The following is a 15,854-nucleotide window of genomic DNA, read 5'->3' as shown; positions in this document are numbered from 1 at the left end:
GACGGCGGATATCGCTCCTTTCTCCAGGAGGGTGCCGATTTCTCCCCGGAGAATGAGGGCCTTCTCCGGGCGGCCCATGGTGGTATCGATGACCCCTTGAAAGCACGGCGGTCGGCGACTGAATTGGATGCTGTAACCCTCTGCGAGGGTTGACAGCACCCAGGGGTCCGTGGTCCGCGTCCTCCAGCAGTGGAGCTCCTGGCTGGAGTAGCGGCCGACCGCCGGCGTGATGTAGTCAATGGCGCCCAGACCGCCCCCGTCGGCCACTAGGGGAGCGACGGGGGGCGGGCTGAGACTGATGTGTAGCACCGCGGCTCCGGGAGGCAGTGGAGCGGCGAAAGTCATCCACTCGTCTGGTGTCCCGCCGAGCACGAGGTCGAGACGGCGGAGGTGGTGGTGGTGGTGGCACGGGTCCCCCAGAGGCCGGAGCAGAGGCGCCACGCGAGTACACGCGGCGGAGTCCTGCATATTGTTGCCGGGCCTGCACCACTTGGGCACTCCTATCCAGGGCCTGCTGGGCAGCCTGGCCAAAGAGCTCCCCGGGCTGGACAGGCAGAGAGCGGAGCACGCGTCTGTCAGCTTCCGCCAGCGGGGACTGCGCTAGCCATATCTGGCGGCGGGCGAGGGTGAGGAGGGACATCAGCCGACCAAGCTCCCTCGACGAGAAGGCGAAGGCCTGGAGCACCGCATCACAGAGCTCCTGGGCCGTAGGGTCCGCCCCGTGAAGTGTCTGCGAGAGGGCCAACAGCAAGTGGGACATGGAGTTTCCCATCCGTCCCATACGCGCCGCCGTGTCGTATCCCCGGACTATAAAGTCGTCAGTCACACGGCACTGAGGACGAGGGCACCTGGCATCGGGTCGTAGAGCCTCATTGGGTGACAGGACCAGGGCGGCTACCGAGGGCTCGATGTTCGGCATACACTTCAGGCCGTAGGTGGAGGCGTCCTGCATGGACGCCAGGGCCCTGCCATCCTTGTGGAGGTGGGAGGTGCGTGCGGGGTTTACCCAACACCTCTGTAGTTCCGCGATGTACGGGGCTGAGGGCGGCATAGGTACCAGGGAGGGCGGTGCCGGGCCCCTGAAAAAAACACTATGCTGCTGCGGCGCCACAGAAGGCGTGTCCAAGCCCAGCCGGGCCAAAGCAACCTTCAGGGCCGGCTGGATCGACGGTCGTCCACTTTCAGACGCCTCTGACGCCTCCGCTGTGCCGTGGCTGGAGGCCATGGAGCCCGTCCGGGAGGTGGAGTCATGGTGCACAGCCTCCCCATATCCAAGATTCTCCGAAGCCTGGGTGGAAAGAACATCCGGATCCCGTTCCACCCCGAAAGGAAACAGCTGTGGAGGGGACAGTGACCGCACGCTCTCTTGGTCAGTCCGGGTGGAGGCGGGAACACCAGCCTCCAGTGCCGGAGGCCGGAGGCCTGTGAGTAGGGCCTTCAACGACTCCATGTCTGCTGCCATCTTGTCGACCTTAGCAGCCAAGTCATCTGGGCATCGTCGCTTAGCGTCCGTGGCAGGCCGGAAAGCCACCCCATGGCGCTTGCCAGGCTTCACCGCAGTATCCACCGACGCCTCCTGACCTTCTGTGGGCATGGAGGAGTCAAGGTGAGGGTTCATCGCTGCTAGCCTAGTCTTGCGCACTGCCACACTGAGACAAACACAGTCAGCGCATGCCATGTCTGTCAGGCCCTGACGTAGATGCTCTAGTCCCAGGCAGGAGGGGCATTCGCGGTGGCCATCGTCCAATGCAAGAGGGGCCTGGCAGGAGGCGCAGGAGAGAAAGGCCTCCATGGCCAGCGGAGAAGTCAGCAGTCAGATGGTAACTCTAATCTGACAAAAAACAAGCAACACACAACGGGGCGAGAGCACCCCAGGTGAAAACAATAATGAAATAATAATAAATGACACAACCGGGAAGTGATAACAACCGGGGTGAACACAGTGCAGCGCAGGTGACGCTAACGGTGCGAGGGCCCCAGCGAAAACACACTGGGCACGCTAATCGCAAACCGTATACAGACAGGCTATACAAACAATAAAGCCGCAACGTCTACACAAGCACGCAGCACAATAAGCCGAGGTCACATCGGATGCTGCAGCAATCGCTCAGCAAACAGTAATTTCCAGCGGCGAGAACACCGGGGAAAGAAATCGAAAGGAAATGACAGTCCACTTACCTTAACGAACGTCAATACCAGGCAGGCAGTCGTTAATCTAGGCGCACCGCGCCACCAAACTGCAAGTCCAAATTCAGTTGCGAAACACACCACTGAAATAATAGGTTAACAGAAAATAATTGAACAGAACACGGCCTACCTTCCTTGGTTGAGGCCGGTGTAGCTAGCCAGGTGGCTAATTGCCAGCTAGGTGGCCAATTGTATGTCAACCGAGCGGACAACACTCAGTCAAATCAAACGAAAAATATATAACATAAATAATAGCAATCGACTAACGCCGTTTCGTGGGGGGTGATAAAAACCACAGCCCCAACCCTTTGGGTAGGAAACGAACAGCGCGTTAGTGGTTATAAGCAAAAGCGCTCAAACAAACAACTCGAAACCTGCTTCTCGAGAAAATGAAAGAGGTCATTTCCTGGGTTCACCAGTATCTTAACCCCTGACACGGGGTCAACTGGTGACGTCACCCAGGTCACGTGACTTTGTTGATACTAATTCTCGACCTGCGTCATCCGTGAGATGAATATTCAGTGCTGAAAGCACCGCCTCTGGCGGTCAGACGGAACGAAATAGAACAACAGCATCATGGAAATCAATGATCCCAGTTGCCTTGGCGTGAGGAATGTCTCAAAAAACGGGACTTCGAATTGTCAGCCTCTAAAATCTCCAAAAATTCCATGCTCCTGGACACGGATGTTAAGGACACAAAATCTGTGTCCAGGAGCACGGATTTTGCCAAAATTCTGTGCTCCTGGACACGGAATTGTTTTCTGTGTTCCTGGACATGGAATTGTTTTCCGTGATGGGCACACAGAAGTGCTTTCTATAGGCTATTACCACAGCAATTTAAGTTGTGCCCTGACCAAAACATTCCCTAACCTTAACCTGTCATTAAAGACATATTTTTTGAGAAATACCTTTTCCAGTTGGTTGCTAGGCTATCAAATTCATATAATGATTGAAAGAAAACTAGCTGTGCCCAGACCAAAACAATCCCTAACCCTAACCTGTCAGTAAGAATTTTTTTTTTTTTTGAGAAAAAATATTTGAAATGAGAAAAATCCTGAGAAAACACAAGACTGTGGAAACATAGAGCTGTGGGATTTTTTGGAGATCATGTTGGAATTGTAGATGGTATGGGGCAGTAGCTAGGACACCTGCAGCATGATGCTGCTATGATGTTGACATGATATAATTAAAGTACTGATTTTACGGGCAATGGTAATTCTGGTATAGAGGAGTGTTTGCATTTGAATATCTATTCTCGGTCGCGTTAGTTTGTCTGTCTGTCCGTCTGTTTGTCAGCAGGATAACTCGAAAAGTCAAGCACAGATTTGGATTGAATTTCTATGAAGTTGTTGGAAATGACAAAAGGAACAAGCAATTATATATTGGTGGTGGCCGGATCACAATCCAGATCCAGGAATTTTTAAAAGATACTTCACCATTGTGGGATAGGGTAGAAAGACTTGAAAAATATTGGGGTGTAACATAGTCAATTGCTCTTTTTATTTTTTGAAAGTGTTTTGACTATTTTTTATGATAGGACAGTGAAGGAGTGACAGGAAGCGAGTTGGAAGATAGAGAGATGGGGAAGAGTCGGCAAAGGACCTGGGCTGGAATCGAACTCAGGTCAGCCGTGTAGCAGACGAGTGCCCTGCCGTTAGCGCCACTGTAGGGCCATAGTCAAATGTTCTATCAAACAGCTTCCTTGGCGGAGGTCTGCACTCTCTGAGTGCATTTGTAGTTGATTCTGAATTTAGCCTGTCTTTAGAGAAGGAAGGACAGCACTGGTAGTTGCAGTCATCTGAACTTGATTGCTGCCTGTTATTACCTAAGGACCAACTCCTGCCTACACACTTCTGATCTGATCTTATAGAAACTTCCTTCTAGACACAGCCAACATGCAGCTCAGATGATTTGCCAAAACATCTACTCATTCTTTTCCCATACAGCTTTGCCTATAATATATATTATTGCTACGTATTGCATTACATACGAATATTATATTTGCATTTCCAAGGGTACATGAATCTAAGGAAAACGAGTTCATAAGTTGTGCAGGCCAGGTGAAAGAACAAAGGCTTTAAAGGTAGTGTACATCCAGCACACAATTACAGACCTGTTCAACCAATCTCAATACACAATGTACATACTGCATGTCCTTATGACCTGGCACCTTAGTTCCATGGGGCTGTGCAGATTACACATTAAGGTTTAATATCGTTATGGTCTGTTTTTTCTATATCTGTTCAATACACTCCTGTTCCTCCTTTTAAGCTTGATCTGTGTCAGGCCTATGCTACAAATTCGGTTTTGTAAGTAAGGATTATTTACATTTGTGGAAACTGCAATAACTTCGATGGCTAGTTATAGTCCTGAATACCTTCTTCAGATACATTTTAGACTACCTTCAAGTGAATGGTTGGTGCATACAGACACCTCTTTCAGCAGATGGCTCAGCCACTGGATTGGCCAAGTTAATAAGGACAGGAGTGTTTGTAGGCGGGATGGGCCAGCCTTTTTCTCATCACCATCTCTTCTGTCTGGCAGCTCTTCATACATCTGTGATGTGACCAATAGATGCATACAATGTTCGGTTTTACTTGTTTTTCTACCTGTCTGAAACAAATCACTTTGTAAAGAATTTCTCTACTGCACCAGTCCTGAAATAAAGCAATGAAGCAGTTAAGATTTTGTGGGCTCATTGGTTTTTCAAAGGATCACATATACACATGAACTCATCATCTCATCCATGTCTTTATTTATTGGAACAAAGAAACACTTTAAAAAAAAAGTTCATTTTTCCCTCATCGAAAGTACATTGTTACAAAGTACTTGTACAGGTAGAAAAAACATGAACATTATTGGGTCGAAAAAACAAAAACAAACATTTCGGCAACACCGCAAACAAATAAAATATGTACAACTATTTATAAATACCTCTAATAATTTATCTCTAGGCTTGCACACACAGTGCTATAATACAGTGAATGACCACATTGGCAGATAAATACATTATTTTATTTTACATATTCTTTCTTTTAAAAAAGGACCTTTTTGAGGAACAGAATTATTGTAGGCACCCAAGTATCGTAGCTCCATCTGAGAAGAAGCAGACTCCGTAAAGCCTTGCATATACGTTTGGTTCTAAACAAGTTTGGTTAATATATCTGGAATGTTACATTAGCCAATTCTTTAGAGATGGGAAGAGAGACTGATCAAGAAAAGGATGGGGGCGTTGGAGGGGAAAAAAGAAAGGGGTAGCAGAGGACAAGAAGAATGTGTTCGCTTCCGTACTTTAGTGCACATTCAGCAATTCAAGTGTTGTACAGTAGCTCTGTGTGGAGCGTCTAGGAGCCCAGTTCCAGGGCCAGGACTCTGGACCTCCTGAGGGCTGGGAGACACACTGGTCACATGACCTGCTGCCCATTTCCAGCCCAAGTGAGCGAGCATATGTGTGTGTGTGACGATGGCAATGGCTTTGGTGTTTTCAAAGACAATTCACAGGTGGGTTTTTTTGGGAGACATGTTCTATCTGATGGCAGCAAAATGAACTCAGTTCTTTGTGGTTCGTGCTAATCATGTGAAGCTCATCGGTATGCGTTTTAAAAACCTGTCCACATTGGTCTGGCTGTCCACCACGTGTCCAACATAGTTTCAGGACTATGAGGTTGCACACACTATGCTGTGTGTGTGTGTGTGTGTGTGTGTGTGTGTGTGTGTGTGTGTGTGTGTGTGTGTGTGTGTGTGTGTGTGTGTGTGTGTGTGTGTGTGTGTGTGTGTGTGTGTGTGTGTGTGTGTGTGTGTTTCCTCTTTGATGCTGGCTGGCTGGCTGGCCTAGTTCCTCTCCCCGCTTGCCTGGACGGAGAATGGCATGCCCTGCCGCTGCAACAGGGTGGACGGAAGATGATAAAAAGGGTGGACGGCGTGGCATAACAGGGTGGACTATATGGCATAACAGGGTGGACGGCATGGCGTAACATGGCTGACAACATGGTGTTGCGTAGTGTGTAGTATACGGCATGGCCAGGCAGGTGGTGGAGAGCGAGTGCTCTTCTCACTCAAAGTCGTCGTCGTACTCGTACTCCTCCAGCTCCAGGTTGCAGTGGGGGTTGGGGATGTCGAAGAAGTGTCTCTTCTCCCCCGGCAGAGCCAGGCCCCCACACACCTGTTCATCATCCATAGGCTCCGCCACGTCCTCGTAGCTAGAAACACCAACACACACACAAACTCTTGGTTAGTCTAAGTCATGGATTCCCAACTTGGAGTCCACTAGACATTTTTACAAATGTTTAAGGCCCACCTCTGTCCAAATAAACAATACAATTCAAACGAATAGTCAACGGCAACAAATAATATTTAGCTTTTTAGAAAATGACTTCTGGCCCATTTGGAATACCTTCAGCTCACAAATTTGGTAATCACTGGTCTAAGTATTATAAACCAAAGATGTGTAGATGTGTGCAGTATCATACTGAATGTAAGCTTTTACGTTGAGTTTGTTGACTCTACATTTACACCACAGAAATATGAGCGGTGCCTTATGTAAGACATACAAGTTATTAAGTTTGTCAGGTCTACATACACACCAAAGATGTGTGGCGTGTCTTATGCAAGCCCTTATGGTAATCACTGGTGAGGTGTTTATTTTTTCATGTAAGCCAAGTAAAACCAGAGGGTTGGAATAACCAAAGGGAATGAACAGGAATTGAACAACAGGTAATGGGGTTTCAGATGAACCACTGAGCAACAAGGGACTGGGTTTGAGAAAAATCCATGAGGGGCACAATAGCACACAACAGAGGGGGAAAATGCTTGGCCAGTTGTAAGAGTAACAGCACTGAGCTCTCGAACGCACGCACGCACACAGCAATGCAAGACATCAATGCAGAGAGAACAGTCAGGAGAGAGTCAGAGGAAGGATGACATGGCGGGCAGCAGTGGCTGTAACAGGAGTGACAGGACTGGAGAGGAATTGAAGAGGAAGGGCTTGAATGCTGGAGCTTTGTTTTGTTTTCCACCCAGGGGGTCTTACCTGGTCGCTCCCTCCTGCCTCTCACTCATTTCAGAAGTCGGGAGGGCTCCTGGAAACCAAATCGCCACACAACACAGCCACCCCGTTAAAGACTGGACTGGCCTTCTACCAAAGATTCTCACTTTGGTAACCAAGATGAATCACACCACCAGTCACCAATGCAACAAAATGGAATCAAGTGCCCGGTCTCCTAAACGGGTACGACTTTCCACTGAACTCCATTCATTCTCCTAGTCTCCTAAAGGAGCATGGCTGCCATAGGATAGCAGCTTAGAACCTTAGGTCACATGGTCTATGGAGTTTCTCCTGGAATCCATCTCTACCTTATCAATCGTCTCTGCTTCTACTACAACACCCACATCCCACCTGGTCCCATCTCTCCAGCCATTCATTGCAGCGAATCAGAGGTGCCAATGAGCCCATTAGTCAAAGCCTGTGAAGTTTGTGTGCGCATCAATAACTCAATGTTGGAGAACCCAGTGTGGAGACTGGAGAGGTGAAGGGGTCCTTACCCGTCGTGGTACTGCTCATTGGCCGTCTCCTCGGCCACCAGGATGTCATACTCCTCTGTTGCGTACCGCTCCCAGTCAGAGATCTCCTGGCCCTCCGTCTCAGCATCCTGCAGACACACAGGCACTCATTTAACTTAACCACCACTTAGCAGATTCTGTCCAAATAGTAACACAGAATCTTAGCAAACAGGTGCTCTGCAAAGAGATGGTGGCGCATTCTTACCCTGACAACGGAGAAGGGGTCCCTCTGTTCATGGTCCAAGTACTTGTCTATGTTGAAGAATGTGTCGAAGAAGATGTGCGACAGCTTGCACCTCTTCAGGTCCCGGAGGGTAATTTTCCCTGCAGGTGAAAAGGGGAGTGAGTGAAAACAAACATGACTAATTGTTATTCTAAGACCAATCAGTGAAATTAGAAGCAGTGTTTCCCACAGAAATTTTGGAAACTATGGGGGCAGCCGGGGGTTTTTTTGTCCGTGGGGGGGGGGGGGGGGGGGGGGGTCTTTTCACAGGCCTTTTTTTGGGGGGGGGGGGGGGGGGGGGGGCTTATTCACGCAGTGTAAATGCAAAATGGCAAAACAATGAGTACAGTATGACATTGGCGCATGGAGAAACTATAGGCCTACGCCTACAGTTCAGCCATTTATATTTTGAGAAATAAGGCTACATAATACACATGCAGGGGTCTATGTAATGAAAAAAATAATACAACAAAATAGGAGCAGAGATAAGAATTTAAGATTGCTGTGAAATTGTTAACGCATAAATAAAAAGGGTAGGCTATGCCTTTTCCCCACACACACATTCTACATGAGGGGTGCTGGTCACAGGGCCAGTTTTTCAAAATTCCTCCCATTAAAAGGGCTGAACAACATATTACACATTTATGTCTATATTCACATTCATTACACATTCATTTCTATATGCAGCCCGATGTCTCCTCTGCCTTGTCAATGAAGGCCTGTCACCTAACTCATTACAACTGTAAAACAAAGCCTGGGGAGTGTTAGTAAACTCATCCCAACTGTCCCTTCTCGGAAGGTTTTTTTTTTATTGCTCCCAAACCCAAGTTAACTACAACAACTTGACAAGGCTTTTGATCCCTCTCTCTTTCAAGCACTTGTGGTTTTCTCTATAGAATGTATTTACTCCAGGAGGATTTTTTTTTTTTTTTTTTTTTTTACATTTTCGGAAACTATGGCGGCCAAATTTAAACTATGGCGGGCCGCCATAGTTTCCTCAATGTATGGGAAACACTGTAGAAGTGTTTGTTTTCACAGGTGGTACCAGTGATGGGCACTGGATTAAAACCTTGAACAGCATGCCCATTTATTGTATAGCTATATAGTAGTAGAGTACAGTAACTTTGTTGATCCCCGGGGCGAAATCAAGGCAAGAAATATACAGAAGAAATATAAGCTGTAGCTATAGTGATTGAATTAAATAAATATATAAAAAAAAGGCTTTCCTTTAACCTTATACATGTAAACGAGGACAGTAACAGATTTGGAAGTATGTGTCCACTCCACCCACCTTGGACCTCCGGCCTGACGAGGTCGAGCATCTGGCAGAGGCAGTCCTGGAAGGGCAGCGGCTCGATACCCATGCTCTCCAGCTTCTGGCACTGCTCCTCGTAGAAGTACTGCAGCTCGAACATGGACAGCACCCCGTCACCATCCAGGTCCATGCACCGGAACCAGTACTCTATGCTGAAGGGCGGAGCAGATAGCACAGCAACATCACACACTCATCCGTTTACTGGAAGTTTCTATATAAATCAACATGGGGCGAATCAACGATGTCCCAGCATGGTCGGTCAGAAAGGTCAGGTTATTATTACCAGTATGCTACTAATATGCTAGTAATGATCATCCCTCAGAGTGAGGGGGACCATGGGATTACTCTGAACGCCATCTATTTTTTTTTTCCTTTTAAATGTTTTAAGGTACACTGTGTAGGATGGTGGGCAAAACTGTGCTGCCAATCGTAATTTTTTTCATGAATATTCACTAATAAACTAATATTTACTAGTATGACTATGACCAAAGTACAATAAATGTCTATTACTAGAAATTCAAAATGGTGGACATGGAGACGATCCACCTTTTCATGAACAACAAATGTGTTTTTCCCGATCAGAATGAATACTTGGTATACTTAGTACATGGGCAACATGATTTTTGGAAATGAACTGCTAAAAATATTACACAGTGCACCTTTACAAATGCATTTCACTACATTAAAATTCACAATTGAATTGGTTAACCCCCAGTAGTTTATGTCAATGGGCCTTGAGCATAGCAGGCATGTATGAGGGCAAATCAGGGCACCTGGTCTCTGTCCTCTTGTCCTCCTCAGAGATGAGGAACCACACAAAGTCGGCGTAGTTGAAGCGACTCTCTCGGTTGACTCTGCGGTCCCTGTACAAGACACACATACAAAATGAAACCCTCACCTTCTGTGGCTTGGAAAGTACAAGTAGAAGAGAAACACGAGCTGATGTGAGTTGCTCAGAAGTAGTCAGTGTGTGTGCAGTGCTTGGGAGTGTGTAATAGGGCAACACAGAGCAGAGGTATGAAGCAACGTTTATATTACCTCGTCACCGCTCCGGAGAATATCCTCTCAATCATGCGGTTGGAAATGGCTGGTGGAGGAGACAAGAGAAGGAGGAGAAAGAGAGAAAGAAGAAGAAAGGAAGGGGGTTGAATGAAAAAGCCACAGCCATAAAAGTTTCACCCATCATGGCTTACATATGACTTTCAGCCTCGGTCGTGCTGCTCTACTCCAGGTTATAAATCCCCCACGTCCAAAAAGGCAATATAGGAGGGTGTGCTGCACAACACTCTTATTCTCCGCGACCCCACAAACCCCTCCGTCTTTTGCCTTTATCGTTTCCATACCCGCAACACACTGGCCAGGCTTCTCCAGGGCTATATGGGGTTGACTCGGGCAGACACTGCGTCATACTTCCCTCAGGAAGAAAAAAAAACCTACACACAGGGAGCCAGTTACTGTCCCTATTGATCTGCAGGCACTTCTCTTGCCCCACACAGGCAATGGGGCAGAAACATGAGCTTTGATGTAGACCAGGAGGAGAGAGAGAGAGAGAGAGAGAGAGAGAGAGAGAGAGCGAGAGAGAGAGAGAGAGAGAGATAGAGAGGTGAAGCTTTTTGCACTAGTTCTCTCGCTCTCTCTCTATCAGTGACACTGATGAGATCTGTGCGAGTACTACACTGCGATACCACATGCCATTTCGGCCTCTTTTACAAAATCCAGTCATTTTAAGGAAAGAAAAAAGGTTGGCCATAAAACATGAATAGAAAGTAAGAAAAAAAAGGAGGATTGCTGGTGGGAAGCCTGTGATAATGGAGGACAGAAAACAATGAGGATCTAAAAGTGGGTTGTGGGTTCGTTATTGAAACCTGAGGGCTCTGTGAGGTCTGTTAAGTGTCATTACCGTGGTCGCTGTGGCGTGCCAGGTCCTTCTGGTCAATGAACAGGTCATGGTCCGTGTCCAGCTCCCAGAACTTGCAGTAGATGACGTAGAAGTGTTCGTAGGAGAAGTACTCAGTCAGCTGGTTCACGTCTTCCTCCTCCTCCAGCAGAGCCACGTTCTACAACACAGACAAGACATACTCTCAAAACCTTTGGAAACAACTAGACTAGATGGGGCAAATGTCATGATAAGGAAAGACATTCATCGCCATCGGAGGGTCACATGACCACGCACTTCAACTACTTGGATATGAGGGCATCTACAAAATTATACATTGGCTAACATTTTCAGTATTTAATAATTAAATGTGTATTAAACCATTACATTTTAACATGCCGTCTGAGACGAAACATATAGTTTAAAAGAAATTGCAAAGTGTTCACAAATGCAAAGTGCTTACATTTACTGTAATCATGGCACAATTGTTTTTTAAAAAGTGGCCTACATGGAGTACAGTTTCATGAGAGGTATGTGGTTTTGCCTGCTGGCTAAGGTTGGATATTAATGTCAGCAGTGTTTGAATGTTTACACAAGACACATCAAATTCAAAGTGTCATTGGTTTATCTATGGGCCACAATGAATGAGGGGGCGGGTCGCATGTGGCCCCCAGGCCCCGCATGTGGCCCCCAGGCCCCGCATGTGGCCATCCCTGAACTAGACAGTCCCTCCAGTTTTCCGCGATTCAGCGATCGCGTGGATTCATGCAAATTCAATGATATTCCGCATAATTTCACGATGCCACGTAATTCCTGTAAAGCCGCATTTTTCCCGCAAAATTTCCCCTTTGTCCCCTTCAACATTCTGTGGAGTTTATATTGATTTATATTTTCGTCAAAAAATAAAAATGTGACTACAATACCACCGGAGACGAAAACCAATAGGAAGCATTTTTGTTAATATGTCACTGAAACATTGACAAATAATTGCCTGCTATTTCGCAAGTCGCGACCCTCATCTCAGCAGCTCCGTGTCTCTCTCCTCCCCTCCCTCACACATAGCCTACACGCAGGCGTCGGTGCTGCACAGCCGTGACCTTTCTTTAACAGCAGTAGGCTAGCCTACTTTTCAGTGCAATCCTGGCTGGAAAAAGTATTGTTGCCCATTTATCCATGACGAAGAAGTGTATGCAGTCATGAAATAGTGGCGGTGCTGTCGCACAATAGCAAACATCTTACGTTACATTTTTGCGCAACGTCTCCACTCTCCCCTGTCGCTTTCATGCGCATGCTACCCGACGGTCGTTGTCTGATCTTTTTTCAATGTTCGCTATTGTTTGTAATTTAAGGGTCTATGTCTATTCTGATAACAATCACTGTAGTGCCGATCGCTAAGGATTCGATCGGAAGTGTGGAGTTTTGCAACTTGTTTCAGTCAAGGACACCGAGATAGGAAGTGAACGGCCCTTCCAAGCTTTCACTGTGTTATTGCAATAAAGTCTTGCGAATCCATGCAACCATGCACACAGCCATGTCAACGAGAGCGTGTATGCCATCACAACTTTGCATCAAGCAAATAATATGCAACAGCTTGCAATACGAGCACGAGAGAGAGAGAGAGAGAGAGAGAGAGAGAGAGAGAGAGAGAGAGAGAGAGAGAGAGAGAGAGAGAGAGAGACGCGTCTTCCAACAGGTGACATTGTAACGCTTGCATACAACCTGGCTACTGTACCCCGCGACGCTCTTCATTAGCCTACTGGTAGGCTATACCCACAAGTATTTTTTCATAACGCGCAGTCCCGTTTTCCCCCGAAGTCGTTCTAAAATATCGACAGAGATTTAGGCTATGAGTGTCGCGGCCATGATTTTTTTTTTACACATTGGACGCACTGGCTTATAAGACGCTCTGGTAGTTTTTGACAATATTTTATTATTGTCAATATTTTATTATTCTATTATATAGGAAGTGTGTTTCTGAATCTCTCTGTCTTTTGTCTTAAGCCTGCTTAGACTGATTGTGGTTTTCAGTTACCAAAAAAACCCAGAAAGGGGTGCAAAATCTTTGCAAAAAATGAGAAAATGCCGCAAAATCTTTGCAAAAAATGAGAAAATGCCGCCACAAAATCAGACATTTTGACCGCAAAAATCACAAAATCCCAGCGCAAAATCCTGGAGGGACTGACTAGATGTAGGCTTATGTTGAGTGTTGTCATGACAAGGGTGCAATCTGAATTTGTCAAACTGTTAATCCATTGTGTGATACCTATTCTACAAAGAAATAATCTAACTGATAAAGCACTTTAATGACACAGACACTTAGAATCTGGTAAACAATTCACGCTAGATCCGGGCACATGTCGACTGTTGATGAAATGGGCCCCAATAACGATAACAATCTGAATTTCTTTAGCACATTTCACACAAAGGCTTCACAGTTTGACGAAATAATAAAGATCAAACTGATAGAGTCTATTTGGCAACGTTGCCAGGCACCAACGCACCAACACCACTTTTGCCGATAGCATCTCAAGTTCCTGTACGTGTCTGACTGAAGCCCTACGTTGCCTAATAGCAGTGATGAAATGCCCTAAACTGTACATCAGTCAGTAACGATTCCCAGTAACACTGCTCTCTCCGTTGCCAAAGTGCCGTGTGTAATGCTGTTGACGGCCTCACCTGTAGAAAGCTGCTCTTCCGCAGCTCTGAACAGGTGATCTTGCCCGACCACGACCTGTTGACGTTATAAAATATCCTCTGGGCTACCTGTGGACAGAGAAGCAAATTACACTCAAACAGATGGTTTTACAGGATTTAATTGCTCAGGCATGAGCAACTACAGTGAAAGAAATGAGCCAATACACTATTCTATGCCAACTTCTTAACTGAGTTCTGTTTTCTCCTCCTGGGACATGCATTAAAATGTGTATGGAAAAAAAAGAAAGCTGGTGAAATGTAAGGAGTAGGTGAGCGTCTGATCGAGTAAATGTTATTTTTGGATACATTTATGTCCAGAATCTATACATGCAATTCAGAATGTGCATTAAGAGCTGCAATCATGTAGTTGAAGTGGTAATTGTGCAGCGATGCACAAGAACGTCACGTAGAGTGTCTTACTGTGGTGATGTAGCGAGAGTGGAAGTCGGCCGCTTCTTTCAGAAAGGCCAGGCCAGGGTGCGAGTTCACCACATCCTGGATGAAAGACACAGAAGAAACCATGTCACAACACTTCCCCTTCACCTCCCCCACTCCTACTTTAACCTTGCTCACTCACTCCCTCTCGCTCTCTCTCTCTCCCTCTCTCTGTAATGGACACCTATAAAAAACCCTTCAAAAGTTTCAATAATTCAAACAGTTATGAAGATGCAAGAAAATGAAAACCACTCATTGGTTCAAATGTTAGATCAATATGTGCGTATTATCTGTACGTATGGTTTTTAACAGTATTTGGAACCAAAAAAAAGGGTCATTCACTTGAGTCCCTATCCCCCAGAGGACACACACACGCACACGCACACGCACACGCACGCAGCCTTAATGAGGCAGCTGTGGCGTCCTGTACGTGTATGTTTAGATGTGCGCCATGCTAAAGACATTGACGGCCGTGTGTGTGGAACAAAGGGAGGTTGTGAGAGAGGGCAGTGCAGCGCAGGGCTCTCCTCTCCTCTCCTCTCCTCTCCTCTCCTCTCCTAGCAGGGCTCATTTCCCATGGCGGCCAGCCTTTTCATGTGGCTCGCTGAATAGTAAATCTCCTATACATCCTCCCATACACACACACACACACAGCAGAAAATGAAAAGCAAAACCTTTCTATTATTACTCCAGCGCATGTTTTTTCTTCAACTTACCCCCCCACTCCTCCTCCCCCCTCTCCTGCGCTCCGCATGAAAGTGAGATTCTGACATGTGCACGCATGCAGAGAGGTGGCAATAAAATTAATACGGCTTATTTTTTATTTTAGAGAAGGGGGCGGTCTGGCTCGCCGATTGTGTGCAGCCAGCTCGTGTGTATGTTTATGTGTGTCCGAGTGTACTTTTCAATATGTGTGTGTGTGTATGTGTGTGTGTGTGTGTGTGTGTGTGTGTGTGTGTGTGTGTGTGTGTTTAAGTCTTGGTGACCTCCTTCTCCCTCCCTCCCGCTCGTCCCTCGTGTGTCGAAATTAAATCATAGCAAAACACATAAATCAGCGGCGGTGCTGTGTAGCGCGGTGCTGAGCGGAGCAGGCCGGGTGGGGTGGGGACAGTCCCGTCCACTCCGCGGCAATACTTCCTTCATTCATCACAGCAGTCAGGACCGCTTTGGCTGGAGCCGCGCTGCACTAATGAAAAGACGGGGGTGGGGTTGATGGAGAGAGAGAGAGAGAGAGAGAGAGAGAGAGAGAGAAAGAGAAAGAGAAAGAGAAAGAGAGAGAGAGAGAGAGAGAGACAGACAGAGAGACAGAGAGGCTAGAGAGAGAGAGAGAGAGAGAGAGAGAGAGAGAGAGAGAGAGAGAGAGAGAGAGAGGGAGAGGGAGAAAGAGAGAGAGAGAGAGAGATGGGGGACTTGACTGCACCCAGCCGCCAAGGGCTCAATGACGCTGCCGCCGCCGCCACCACCACCATCACTGCCCAAGACGCCCACATAGACCTGAATATGGATGACGCGTCCATCACCAGCGCTGGGCATGATGGGAGAGGCGGAGAGGCCCGCATGCGTCT

General features: G+C 47.0%; 1 protein-coding gene across 4 annotated transcripts in view; it reads right to left on the bottom strand.

The window, feature by feature from the left end:
• Positions 1-4,919: 4,919 nt before the first annotated feature.
• ppp2r3b (protein phosphatase 2, regulatory subunit B'', beta) overlaps positions 4,920-15,854 on the bottom strand; it is a 30,106-nt gene continuing 19,171 nt past the window's right edge. For all 4 annotated transcript variants that reach the window (XM_063213618.1, XM_063213622.1, XM_063213619.1 and 1 more), the window contains 9 exons: positions 14,275-14,349; positions 13,837-13,923; positions 11,185-11,341; positions 10,323-10,371; positions 10,058-10,147; positions 9,261-9,436; positions 7,952-8,070; positions 7,729-7,835; positions 4,920-6,386 (listed from right to left, as the gene is read on the bottom strand). In XM_063213618.1, the coding sequence (XP_063069688.1) occupies positions 6,239-6,386; positions 7,729-7,835; positions 7,952-8,070; positions 9,261-9,436; positions 10,058-10,147; positions 10,323-10,371; positions 11,185-11,341; positions 13,837-13,923; positions 14,275-14,349 (1,008 nt within the window). In that variant the 3' untranslated portion in view covers positions 4,920-6,238. The remainder of the gene's footprint in view (positions 6,387-7,728; positions 7,836-7,951; positions 8,071-9,260; positions 9,437-10,057; positions 10,148-10,322; positions 10,372-11,184; positions 11,342-13,836; positions 13,924-14,274; positions 14,350-15,854) is intronic.

Source organism: Engraulis encrasicolus, chromosome 13 (assembly GCF_034702125.1).
Source record: "Engraulis encrasicolus isolate BLACKSEA-1 chromosome 13, IST_EnEncr_1.0, whole genome shotgun sequence".
Taxonomy (NCBI): Eukaryota; Metazoa; Chordata; class Actinopteri; order Clupeiformes; family Engraulidae; genus Engraulis; species Engraulis encrasicolus.
This window is presented reverse-complemented; position numbering and strand designations above follow the sequence as displayed.